Source organism: Triturus cristatus, chromosome 9 (assembly GCF_964204655.1).
Source record: "Triturus cristatus chromosome 9, aTriCri1.1, whole genome shotgun sequence".
Lineage (NCBI taxonomy): Eukaryota > Metazoa > Chordata > Amphibia > Caudata > Salamandridae > Triturus > Triturus cristatus.
In genome coordinates this window covers 134,333,834-134,346,894 of record NC_140592.1, presented here as the reverse complement: position 1 = coordinate 134,346,894, position 13,061 = coordinate 134,333,834, and the positions used below count along the sequence as shown (strand labels likewise).

Here is a 13,061-nt window from a genome sequence, read left to right as displayed (position 1 = left end):
TTTTTACTTGATATTCTGTCTTTGCACCCTGTCAAACAACAGTTGCATCTGCTGAGTATGAAGTATAACCTCTTGTTCCCATCAAAGCTCAGGGGCGGTTGAGAGTAGCAAATCACACTTCCTCACAACAAAGGAGGCATGGATCTGGTTGCACACAAACGTAGTGTCTATCCCACTGGAGGATGAGGGTGAGATTCCTGGGAGTTTTGTTTGAGCTATGAAAACCACTGGTTCCAATGTCCTTATCAGGTCAGGGATGCCATAACTGGGAGAGAGAGCAATCTTCTCTAAAAACAGAGGCTAACTACAATAAATGTATTGTTCAGCTAAGATGTTCATCCTGCAGGATATCTAAGAAACTCAGAAAGGCATTTTTGGCGCTTAGAGAGATTAGTTAGGGGATAGAAGTGAGGGATTGTTTGCCAAAGACTTGTTTCATCATTCAGTGCAATTAGGTATTGAAATACAGTCGCTGTGCTGCTGTTACTTTTAATATTTTGTTATATTTAATATTTTGTTTATTATGCACTTTAATTGTGTTTATTTTTACTGCTACATCTATATAAATAGGGAAAATAAGTGTAAATCTCCACCTTTACCTCTTCCGTCTTTTCTATTGGGAGATCGCCACATATGTAAGTTTACTACTAAGGTGCCGATTCTGATCCGGGTCGGAAAGCACTCTGACTGAGTCGGATCCGGAGTGTTTTCCGACAAAGCCGGAGTCCTTCAGTCCGACCGAGCGAGTACGATGCGGCCGTATGCTGCCAGACTCGGTTCGGTTGGACTCCCATAAAAGCCAATAGGAGCCGGTCTTACGACGCGTACATGGGCGCCCATTGACTGAATGGGTACGTCTTGCGCAAGGGCGCCCCCTACAGTGGGTACGTGTCGGTGCCATCCACAACGTACATGCCTGTGTTGGGGGGACCCTTGGGTCTCCCCCTGAGTCCGAGTCATAGGGCTGCGTGTGACAGGGGGTCCGACGTGGATCCCCTGTCACCCGCAGCCCTATGACTCGGACACAGGGGGAGACCCAAGGGTCCCCCAAACACAAGCATGTACGTTGTGGATGGCACCGACACGTACCCACTGTACACTCCAGCTCGCACAGGCTGTCCGACGCGTGCATCGTACTGGCTCGGTCGTACATCGCATCCATTGCACGCCATGGTTCGCTTCTGACCGAGACGTACGGAGCGGTTCGGACCCGGGAACGACTCGGTCGGTGAATTTCACGTAGCTCGCATCGTACTTGCTCGCTTGTACAGCTGTACGAGTCGGGTGGAAAACACTCGTACGGCTGGTAGTTCTTCCAGCCGGATCGCGTTCGGTGCCCTTCCGACCAGGATCGGAATCGGCCCCTTACTAGTAAATGTGAGAGGGACCGGGGGTGGCTGGAAAAAGGGGCATACCTACAACTAAATGGGAGGGGTTTAGGGAGGAGTAAGGAGTGGTTAAGGGGGATGGATGCACCCACTTGAAAAAGAGTAAGCCCTTAGCTATTCACAAACTTCAGTTCTACTGTTACTGCAGCCTAAAGGTGACCCAAAACAGTAGTAAATTACTACATCTCAGAGTTGAAATAAGTCTAGCAGCACACACGGCCAACCGGTGGTATTGAATCCCCTCCGACAGAAAATAATGGAGGCACTTACATTAACACCTTATAGAATATCATTTTTGAAGTATTTAAAATAGTTAAAATATAAATAAATATAATGTAATTCTAAAAAAACATTTATGAAAATAGTATATATTTTTTATTATAAAGCATGGTAATAATTTTGCATTTAAAAATTAATGGAAACAGTAACTTTTATTAAAAAATAATTTTACTGAACTTAAAACTTCACTTTTAATAATTATTATTTTATAATACAAGTTTACTTTTTCCATTGAAGTGGGAATTTAATTTTTAATTTAACCTTCACATTTTTAAAAAATGTTATTTATTTTATTTACTTTAACAATTAATTCACAATTTAGTTAATAGTGCTGTCGCATTTGTTTCTTTAGTGATACAATTAAGTTTGTAAAAAATCTGAGTATGTACACCACCAACTGCTTTTTCTACATTCTCTTTTTTTAATATTTTCACCTCCTTTTTCTAGTATCTTAATGCTTTGGCATACTGAGATGAGCTTGCTATTTTAATGTGTATGACTATCACGTTTTTTTAGCCCAGTTCTGCATTGTAGGAATTATCATTAAAACCCTGAAATAGTCCTCCCTGGACTTAAGCAACCAGAATGTAAGCACTCAGGATTAGAACATTTCACTAGAACCTCAAGCAAAATGTACCAGTGCTCTTAAACATCTATTAGTACAAGTCATGATGGGTTTACGCAGCTGCCAGGTCCTTTAAGGAGCAAAGACAAAGGGGTCCATTAGAAGTCCGCCCGCCATCCTAGCGGTGCTGGGAACAGCCACCAGTGGTGCAGCGGTCCCGCACTGCCAATTATGATGCGACCTCCACCGTGGCGGTGGCATCCCGCATATACAACATTGTGGCGGCCGGTACTGTGAGCAGCACCCGCCACAATGTTGTAAATGCACGTTGTGCATTGGCATGCACAAGGTGACAGGCACCGTGGGGTGCCTGCCACCTTTTGTATGCCAACCCCAAGTGCAGCCAACCCTGGGGGCCCACAACAGGCCCCAAAGCGATTCCCGCATGCCTTTCCATGGCAGAGTCACCGCCATGGAAAGGCATGAAACCACCATCATCATAATATGGATGGCGGTGCCTGCAAGGCACCTCCACCATATTGTGGGCTTTTTCCACTGGTAGGCAATCGTGACGATTGCCTACCGGTGGAAAAGCGGCGGACTGTCTTTCCGTCCGCCGCAGTACCCCCCTGCCATGCTAATGTGGCGGGGGGCAACAGGCCGTCCGGCAGGGTGTTTTGGCGTGTGCATCGGTGGTTATCCGCCCGCCATGCTAATGACCCCCCTAATTTTGAGCTTTGCAGAGCTTAGCCTATTTGACTGTTTTTCATGCTCTTCTAGGTCTCTAGGGCAGCAAAGGGATAATTTTCTTAAAAGGCTGTTTTATGTCTTTTTTTTCTTTATTATAAAAAAAAAGTTTGTATAACCAGCCTTCCAAAGGTTGTAATATATGGTTAGGCATGTATATCCATGAGTTTTTGTTACCAATTATTGTAATTTTGATTTGTATGTTTAAAGGTGTTCCACTATACAGAGCTTGGGAAGGTCAATCCCTGTGTTTACAGCTTCAATGAAGCTTCCTACAATGTAGAACTAGTTTTAGTTTTCATTTTTCATTGGTAAATAAATGCACGAACAAGAGCATGATAAGAGTATTTACTTTTGCATCTTCTTCCCGTAGGTTATGAACCTGCCCCACACCGACCTATCCGTAAGTGCTAATATGCCCACAAGGGTAATTCATGTTTTGTGTTTTTGTTCCGGAAGACGTATGTCTTTATTTCTTAGGTATATTTTTATTCATGTTTTTTTTAATTGGAGGACGTCAGTGCCAAGCTCAGGAAGACTCACAAGCGTTCCTCTAGCTGAACAGTTTATTTACAATGTGAGTAAACTAATTCCAGTATATGAAAGAATCAGTGGCAAAAAACATCTGGTAAATTCCATTTTTGCACATTGTAGTTTCAGTTTAGTACACCGATCAAGCTGCATAACTAACACTTGGTTTGCACATGGCAGTACTCATCACACTGTTTTGCATTCACAATATACTCCAATGCAAACATCTAGGAATGTGTGCAGCTTGCAAAATACTCTTGATGTGCGCTGCATGTAAAACTGGCTTTAAATATATTTTGCACCCAATTTTTAACTTAGTGTAGCACTCAAATTGAGACTGCTGTTCATTTGAGAACATTATACAGTACAGGTGCCAGACTTTACATGGCACTCGGGAGTGGCAGCCCTCAACGCCCAAGAATTTAGAATATTGGGTCTGATACTCAAAAATAATTTTGTAGGCTCACATTGGAAAAGAATAATGACTTTCTGAAATCTGTGAAAGTTTTCCAAGGTACTCGGGGAAGCAATGGCAGAGGAATATTTCCGAGTGCATTCCTAAAAATGTTTTGTGAATTTCATTGTTTTATGTTGGCATGGGAAAATCATTAGAGCCAGTATAAATTCACCTAACATGACAGGGAGGAGTTGGAAAGGGATTGCCAGTAACCACGAATGATTACGTTGGTTGGTCTGCCATTATAACCCCACTTTGGGAGAATACCAAATGCCACATGACATTCCTAGTAATATGGAAGAAGAGTTGTGACCGGAGCATCTTTCTATGTGTGGGAATAGGGTGAGTTTTCAAAAATCCCATATTTACATTTGTGTTTAGGAGTTGGCCTACGCCTCTGTATGTAAGACTTTTTGGTGAAACGGGTTCAGAATATCCTGCTTAGAGTTTGAACACGTCACTGACTTGTGCTTTGGCAGTAGAATCTTCACAGCATCATATCTGATGGATAAGACCTTCACGTTCCCTTTATGCGATAGAGAATAGTTAAGTACACATGTAATTTTATTTTTTAACTTTTCTGTGGTGTCATCCAAGCCCAAGTAAAGGATCAGAGTTCAAAATGCAAGGGTATGTAGTAATGGAAAGATATAATATTCTCTTAGAAAGGCATGTCCGAGAAATATACATAAAAAGTCACTGAATGTTTAGACAGTAATTGTACAGGAGCAATCTAGTATGGTTGTTCCCTGATAAAGCAGGACATGAACTTCCTCAGAAATCTAGGCCGCAGTAGCGGCACGTGGAGGGAGTGCCGCGGGGCAGGGGCGGGTAGTAAACTCCGGCTCACGGCCGACCGGAGTAAAGTAAGTAAATAAATAAATAAAACAAATTTCATTGCAAACGCTGAAACGCCAAATGCGTTTTAGCGCGCGCAACAAAATGTGTTTTATTTATTTATTTACTTACATTACTCAGGTCGGCCGTGAGCCAGAGTTAACTACCCCCCACCCTGCCCCTCCCCCGCCACGCCTCACCGACCCGCGGCACTCCCTCCACAAGCTGCTACTGCTAGGCCGTTTCATGGAGGGCTGTGCTGGCGCTGCAGAGCTGTGCGCCTATCATAATGACCCTGCAGTGTGTAAAGTGAGCTCATAGAACCTGATGTTTCTCCAAGTTAGAGCTTCAGTTTAAGGCTGTACAGCATGGAAACAGCGAGCGGGCTTTGCCTCTTACTGCTTATGAGGTCCGCTCATGGGATAAATGAATGTACTTTACACACTGCATGCACGTGAAAACAGGAGCTTGGCTCTGCATTGAGCCTGTGCTGGTCTTGAGGCTGTATCATGAAGAACTGAGCTGGCTCAGAGCAGAGCCTAGTGTCTAAGGTACTCAGCATTCCACTGATTTAATGCATGAAATGCAGACAGCAAAACTCAGAAACAGTGTGAGGGATTGTTTAAAGTACAAGCATTAGACAGGTGACATTCCAAACTATATTATGAACTTTGGATACTTCAAGCACAAAAACAGGTACTCAGCTCTGCACTACCCAGTGGAACATGATTTGAAGCAGAGGAAGATCTCAGGAGCTTCTTGAAGAAGTACCTCTGAAATAATGGGAGAGATCTCAATGCTCTATAAAAGGTAGGGAATGAGCGGGCCTTAAGTAGCTCAGTGGTAAGGGAGTTAGGTTTATGGACATTTGTCTTCGTCAGACCTGCAAGAGTTTACATGTGACTCCTGAAAACTTGTTTGACCATATTTAACTTATATTAGTAAATTGATCGCTACATTTTCAGATGTTTCCTTGCTCAGACCTTTTCAGGATCTGTTTTGTCTAATACAGATATGCAGAAATCAGTCACAACAATGTCCATTTTTCCTCAAGTACTCTTAGCTTCAGGAAAGGTAGAATTTCAGATCTTGTTGCAAATATTCACAGGATCCACACCAATTTCCTTTATTTATGCATGTTGCACTGCAGTTACATAGCGCATAGTTAAAAGCAATTCTTTGGTATTTTAACTATATCTTCGCAACATCATGACACATGCATGTTCAACTATGGTGATGCATGTGAACACATACCTCTTCATGCTGCGGTCGGTCATAAAGTAAAAACGAATTGCCACCACAGTGTTATGATGCAAATGCGTGCATGTGTGGTGATACATAAATGCTTATGTATATCTTATCATGCTGAAGTCGAACATTTTCCTTTTCTTTGCTCTTTCTGATGTGATTAATCATTGACAACTTCCTTTTTTCAAGTACGGCCTAAACTTACTAGCCTCTTTTTCTCAAATTATTTGCAATAAATTGCATGGATTTATATATGCACATAGAGTGCCCTTAATCAACTTTCTTTACCCATTAGGCTGCTCAAATGTCAATCAAATGTTGCTACCTTTAATTCATCTAAAGCAAACCCTACACCAATGATTGATATATGAAGGCACTTAATCAGTGGTTGCTGGTATCTTGGTATAGTAGGGTGCCAGCACTTACTTCAATAAAATCAATAAATCTATTGAAATCTGTAAATTTGACTTATTATTATAAACCACTTGCCATAAAAAGTGTATATGCAGAATATGTGGAAGCCACATCCTCTTTGTGCAGGTCAGTTGAATCACTTGCATCTGACTCGAGAAGGATACCTAGTAAACAGTTCAGATACTTAAAGAATTTCCAGACTCTGGCATCTGACTCAAGAAAGATCTCTAGTAAAGGCTTGAGGCACTGCATGTTTAAGGAGATACCAGTTGGGTCTAACTTGAGGGGCACATATACTAGCCACTTGAAGTACTACAGCTTTTTGAAAGAAAGATAAAGATTCTGTATATGATGATTTATTTGAACGGAACCTACAGTAACAACTTGTGGTATTGTAGGTGAGCAGGTGTGTGAATATTATGCCATCCCTCTTTCTTATTTATTTTATATATATATATATATATATATATATATATATCCAACATCGCAGGTTAGCCCCAAGGAGTGAACCGCCAGAAGATCGTAGTTCACAGCATTTATTGACAACTTGCAAGCAGGCAGTTAACAGCACGCAGGCATCGGTTAGATTGTAGCGCCAGACGCGTTTCAGGAGTCTCATTGTTCCTTTCATCAGTGGCGACATGACGGAAAGAGAGCAGTCTTTTCTCGCGCACTTTTATTTGAAATTACCTGTCCCAGTGGGCGTGGCTTAATCAAAGCCTTCTGGTAACTGTAGTGCGCTGAGGTGATCCCATGTGGGTGCGCTCTTGTCCCTCATAAATCAAATATAAAAATGTTCCCCAAGTGGGTTCGTGCACTGGTCCGTCGACATGCCTGCCCCGCTTTGTAGAAATCAACGTGAACATGTGCTGCCACCTGTCCTGCACAGGCGCCAGCTCCTTCATCCCGTATAATGTAGCACCAGATGGCGCCAACACGGACCTGCTCGGAAGCGGTGGGTTCAACTCCACGGCTGGGCAACAGCCGAATATATCCAACATCGCAGGTTAGCCCCAAGGAGTGAACCGCCAGAAGATCGTAGTTCACAGCATTTATTGACAACTTGCAAGCAGGCAGTTAACAGCACGCAGGCATCGGTTAGATTGTAGCGCCAGACGCGTTTCAGGAGTCTCATTGTTCCTTTCATCAGTGGCGACATGACGGAAAGAGAGCAGTCTTTTCTCGCGCACTTTTATTTGAAATTACCTGTCCCAGTGGGCGTGGCTTAATCAAAGCCTTCTGGTAACTGTAGTGCGCTGAGGTGATCCCATGTGGGTGCGCTCTTGTCCCTCATAAATCAAATATAAAAATGTTCCCCAAGTGGGTTCGTGCACTGGTCCGTCGACATGCCTGCCCCGCTTTGTAGAAATCAACGTGAACATGTGCTGCCACCTGTCCTGCACAGGCGCCAGCTCCTTCATCCCGTATAATGTAGCACCAGATGGCGCCAACACGGACCTGCTCGGAAGCGGTGGGTTCAACTCCACGGCTGGGCAACAGCCGAATATATCCAACATCGCAGGTTAGCCCCAAGGAGTGAACCGCCAGAAGATCGTAGTTCACAGCATTTATTGACAACTTGCAAGCAGGCAGTTAACAGCACGCAGGCATCGGTTAGATTGTAGCGCCAGACGCGTTTCAGGAGTCTCATTGTTCCTTTCATCAGTGGCGACATGACGGAAAGAGAGCAGTCTTTTCTCGCGCACTTTTATTTGAAATTACCTGTCCCAGTGGGCGTGGCTTAATCAAAGCCTTCTGGTAACTGTAGTGCGCTGAGGTGATCCCATGTGGGTGCGCTCTTGTCCCTCATAAATCAAATATAAAAATGTTCCCCAAGTGGGTTCGTGCACTGGTCCGTCGACATGCCTGCCCCGCTTTGTAGAAATCAACGTGAACATGTGCTGCCACCTGTCCTGCACAGGCGCCAGCTCCTTCATCGCGTATAATGTAGCACCAGATGGCGCCAACACGGACCTGCTCGGAAGCGGTGGGTTCAACTCCATGGCTGGGCAACAGCCGAATATATCCAACAACGCAGGTTAGCCCCAAGGAGTGAACCGCCAGAAGATCGTAGTTCACAGCATTTATTGACAACTTGCAAGCAGGCAGTTAACAGCACGCAGGCATCGGTTAGATTGTAGCGCCAGACGCGTTTCAGGAGTCTCATTGTTCCTTTCATCAGTGGCGACATGACGGAAAGAGAGCAGTCTTTTCTCGCGCACTTTTATTTGAAATTACCTGTCCCAGTGGGCGTGGCTTAATCAAAGCCTTCTGGTAACTGTAGTGCGCTGAGGTGATCCCATGTGGGTGCGCTCTTGTCCCTCATAAATCAAATATAAAAATGTTCCCCAAGTGGGTTCGTGCACTGGTCCGTCGACATGCCTGCCCCGCTTTGTAGAAATCAACGTGAACATGTGCTGCCACCTGTCCTGCACAGGCGCCAGCTCCTTCATCCCGTATAATGTAGCACCAGATGGCGCCAACACGGACCTGCTCGGAAGCGGTGGGTTCAACTCCACGGCTGGGCAACAGCCGAATATATCCAACATCGCAGGTTAGCCCCAAGGAGTGAACCGCCAGAAGATCGTAGTTCACAGCATTTATTGACAACTTGCAAGCAGGCAGTTAACAGCACGCAGGCATCGGTTAGATTGTAGCGCCAGACGCGTTTCAGGAGTCTCATTGTTCCTTTCATCAGTGGCGACATGACGGAAAGAGAGCAGTCTTTTCTCGCGCACTTTTATTTGAAATTACCTGTCCCAGTGGGCGTGGCTTAATCAAAGCCTTCTGGTAACTGTAGTGCGCTGAGGTGATCCCATGTGGGTGCGCTCTTGTCCCTCATAAATCAAATATAAAAATGTTCCCCAAGTGGGTTTGTGCACTGGTCCGTCGACATGCCTGCCCCGCTTTGTAGAAATCAACGTGAACATGTGCTGCCACCTGTCCTGCACAGGCGCCAGCTCCTTCATCCCGTATAATGTAGCACCAGATGGCGCCAACACGGACCTGCTCGGAAGCGGTGGGTTCAACTCCACGGCTGGGCAACAGCCGAATATATCCAACATCGCAGGTTAGCCCCAAGGAGTGAACCGCCAGAAGATCGTAGTTCACAGCATTTATTGACAACTTGCAAGCAGGCAGTTAACAGCACGCAGGCATCGGTTAGATTGTAGCGCCAGACGCGTTTCAGGAGTCTCATTGTTCCTTTCATCAGTGGCGACATGACGGAAAGAGAGCAGTCTTTTCTCGCGCACTTTTATTTGAAATTACCTGTCCCAGTGGGCGTGGCTTAATCAAAGCCTTCTGGTAACTGTAGTGCGCTGAGGTGATCCCATGTGGGTGCGCTCTTGTCCCTCATAAATCAAATATAAAAATGTTCCCCAAGTGGGTTCGTGCACTGGTCCGTCGACATGCCTGCCCCGCTTTGTAGAAATCAACGTGAACATGTGCTGCCACCTGTCCTGCACAGGCGCCAGCTCCTTCATCCCGTATAATGTAGCACCAGATGGCGCCAACACGGACCTGCTCGGAAGCGGTGGGTTCAACTCCACGGCTGGGCAACAGCCGAATATATCCAACATCGCAGGTTAGCCCCAAGGAGTGAACCGCCAGAAGATCGTAGTTCACAGCATTTATTGACAACTTGCAAGCAGGCAGTTAACAGCACGCAGGCATCGGTTAGATTGTAGCGCCAGACGCGTTTCAGGAGTCTCATTGTTCCTTTCATCAGTGGCGACATGACGGAAAGAGAGCAGTCTTTTCTCGCGCACTTTTATTTGAAATTACCTGTCCCAGTGGGCGTGGCTTAATCAAAGCCTTCTGGTAACTGTAGTGCGCTGAGGTGATCCCATGTGGGTGCGCTCTTGTCCCTCATAAATCAAATATAAAAATGTTCCCCAAGTGGGTTCGTGCACTGGTCCGTCGACATGCCTGCCCCGCTTTGTAGAAATCAACGTGAACATGTGCTGCCACCTGTCCTGCACAGGCGCCAGCTCCTTCATCCCGTATAATGTAGCACCAGATGGCGCCAACACGGACCTGCTCGGAAGCGGTGGGTTCAACTCCACGGCTGGGCAACAGCCGAATATATCCAACATCGCAGGTTAGCCCCAAGGAGTGAACCGCCAGAAGATCGTAGTTCACAGCATTTATTGACAACTTGCAAGCAGGCAGTTAACAGCACGCAGGCATCGGTTAGATTGTAGCGCCAGACGCGTTTCAGGAGTCTCATTGTTCCTTTCATCAGTGGCGACATGACGGAAAGAGAGCAGTCTTTTCTCGCGCACTTTTATTTGAAATTACCTGTCCCAGTGGGCGTGGCTTAATCAAAGCCTTCTGGTAACTGTAGTGCGCTGAGGTGATCCCATGTGGGTGCGCTCTTGTCCCTCATAAATCAAATATAAAAATGTTCCCCAAGTGGGTTCGTGCACTGGTCCGTCGACATGCCTGCCCCGCTTTGTAGAAATCAACGTGAACATGTGCTGCCACCTGTCCTGCACAGGCGCCAGCTCCTTCATCCCGTATAATGTAGCACCAGATGGCGCCAACACGGACCTGCTCGGAAGCGGTGGGTTCAACTCCACGGCTGGGCAACAGCCGAATATATCCAACATCGCAGGTTAGCCCCAAGGAGTGAACCGCCAGAAGATCGTAGTTCACAGCATTTATTGACAACTTGCAAGCAGGCAGTTAACAGCACGCAGGCATCGGTTAGATTGTAGCGCCAGACGCGTTTCAGGAGTCTCATTGTTCCTTTCATCAGTGGCGACATGACGGAAAGAGAGCAGTCTTTTCTCGCGCACTTTTATTTGAAATTACCTGTCCCAGTGGGCGTGGCTTAATCAAAGCCTTATGGTAACTGTAGTGCGCTGAGGTGATCCCATGTGGGTGCGCTCTTGTCCCTCATAAATCACTCCTTGGGGCTAACCTGCGATGTTGGATATATTCGGCTGTTGCCCAGCCGTGGAGTTGAACCCACCGCTTCCGAGCAGGTCCGTGTTGGCGCCATCTGGTGCTACATTATACGGGATGAAGGAGCTGGCGCCTGTGCAGGACAGGTGGCAGCACATGTTCACGTTGATTTCTACAAAGCGGGGCAGGCATGTCGACGGACCAGTGCACGAACCCACTTGGGGAACATTTTTATATTTGATTTATGAGGGACAAGAGCGCACCCACATGGGATCACCTCAGCGCACTACAGTTACAAGAAGGCTTTGATTAAGCCACGCCCACTGGGACAGGTAATTTCAAATAAAAGTGCGCGAGAAAAGACTGCTCTCTTTCCGTCATGTCGCCACTGATGAAAGGAACAATGAGACTCCTGAAACGCGTCTGGCGCTACAATCTAACCGATGCCTGCGTGCTGTTAACTGCCTGCTTGCAAGTTGTCAATAAATGCTGTGAACTACGATCTTCTGGCGGTTCACTCCTTGGGGCTAACCTGCGATGTTGGATATATATATATATATATTCACTGAAAAAACCATAGGTTTCACACATGTTATAGTTAGCTGGACATTTTACTGATAAAAAACCAATGAAATTCCCCCGTTATAGTTACTGTAGGCAACTATAACTCACGCGACCGCAATCCTCTGCTGATGCTAATACTGTATTTAGACACTTATTTGCCCATATCTTCTTCCATTAAATTTTAGCTATACATATATTACAAATATTTTTTTTTCATAAAGACACATATGTCATCAGCAGAGGATTACGGTCGCGTGAGTTATAGTTGCCTACAGTAACTATAACGGGGGAATTTCATTGGTTTTTTATCAGTAAAATGTCCAGCTAACTATAACATGTGTGAAACCTATGGTTTTTTCAGTGAATTAGCAAGGTTTTTTAAATGCTATTTCCTAACTATAACGTGTGTGAAACCTATGGTTTTTTCAGTGAATTTGTACGGTTTTTTAAATGCTAAGTTACTTTACGCCATTTGTGGCGTGCGCGCCCACTTAACGCAGTTCGTTCCGTGCACGGTTTTTATCAACTTTAATAAGCCCTGTACATTTGGTGGCCTTCGGCCACCAAAAGCACAGGGGGTGAGGTCAATGTGGATAGTGTTTTTTTTATTTCGATTTTATAATTTCATGTTGCCAAAATTACGTTTTTTTTCTCTATTAATAAGCCCTGCACATTTGGTGGCCTGCGGCCACCAAAAGCACAGGGGGTGGGGTAAGTGTGGATAGTGTTTTTTTTATTTTTATTTTTTTACCGTAAGCGTACGGTAAGCTTACGGTAAGCGTACGGTAAGCGTACGGTAAGCGTACCCCGCGAAATTGCCGAAAAAAAAATAAAACCGTTTTTGCTCTTGGGGGATGTTTGGGGACTCCCTCAACATGACTATGTGGGAGGGAGTTGTCAAAACAGCCCCGTAACATGTTTTTGGCCATCATGTTTGATAAACAACACTCAGTGCGAGAGACAAAATGGCGGACGCCGCTTCCTGGTTTCGGCCGATTCGAATGTTTACTAAGATCTAAGAGCCAATCAGAATCGCGCTCGCGCACGCCACCGTAAGCTTACGGTAAGCGTACGGTAAGCGTACGGTAAGCGTACCGTAAGCGGGCTCAGATATATATAT

The 13,061-nt window shown here is 45.4% G+C and overlaps 1 protein-coding gene across 1 annotated transcript in view; it reads left to right on the top strand.

The window, feature by feature from the left end:
- LOC146797518 (inter-alpha-trypsin inhibitor heavy chain H4-like) overlaps positions 1–13,061 on the top strand; it is a 548,934-nt gene that overhangs the window by 337,409 nt on the left and 198,464 nt on the right. The window contains exon 20 of the mRNA XM_085627617.1: positions 3,353–3,382. Within this exon, the coding sequence (XP_085483743.1) occupies positions 3,353–3,382 (30 nt within the window). The remainder of the gene's footprint in view (positions 1–3,352; positions 3,383–13,061) is intronic.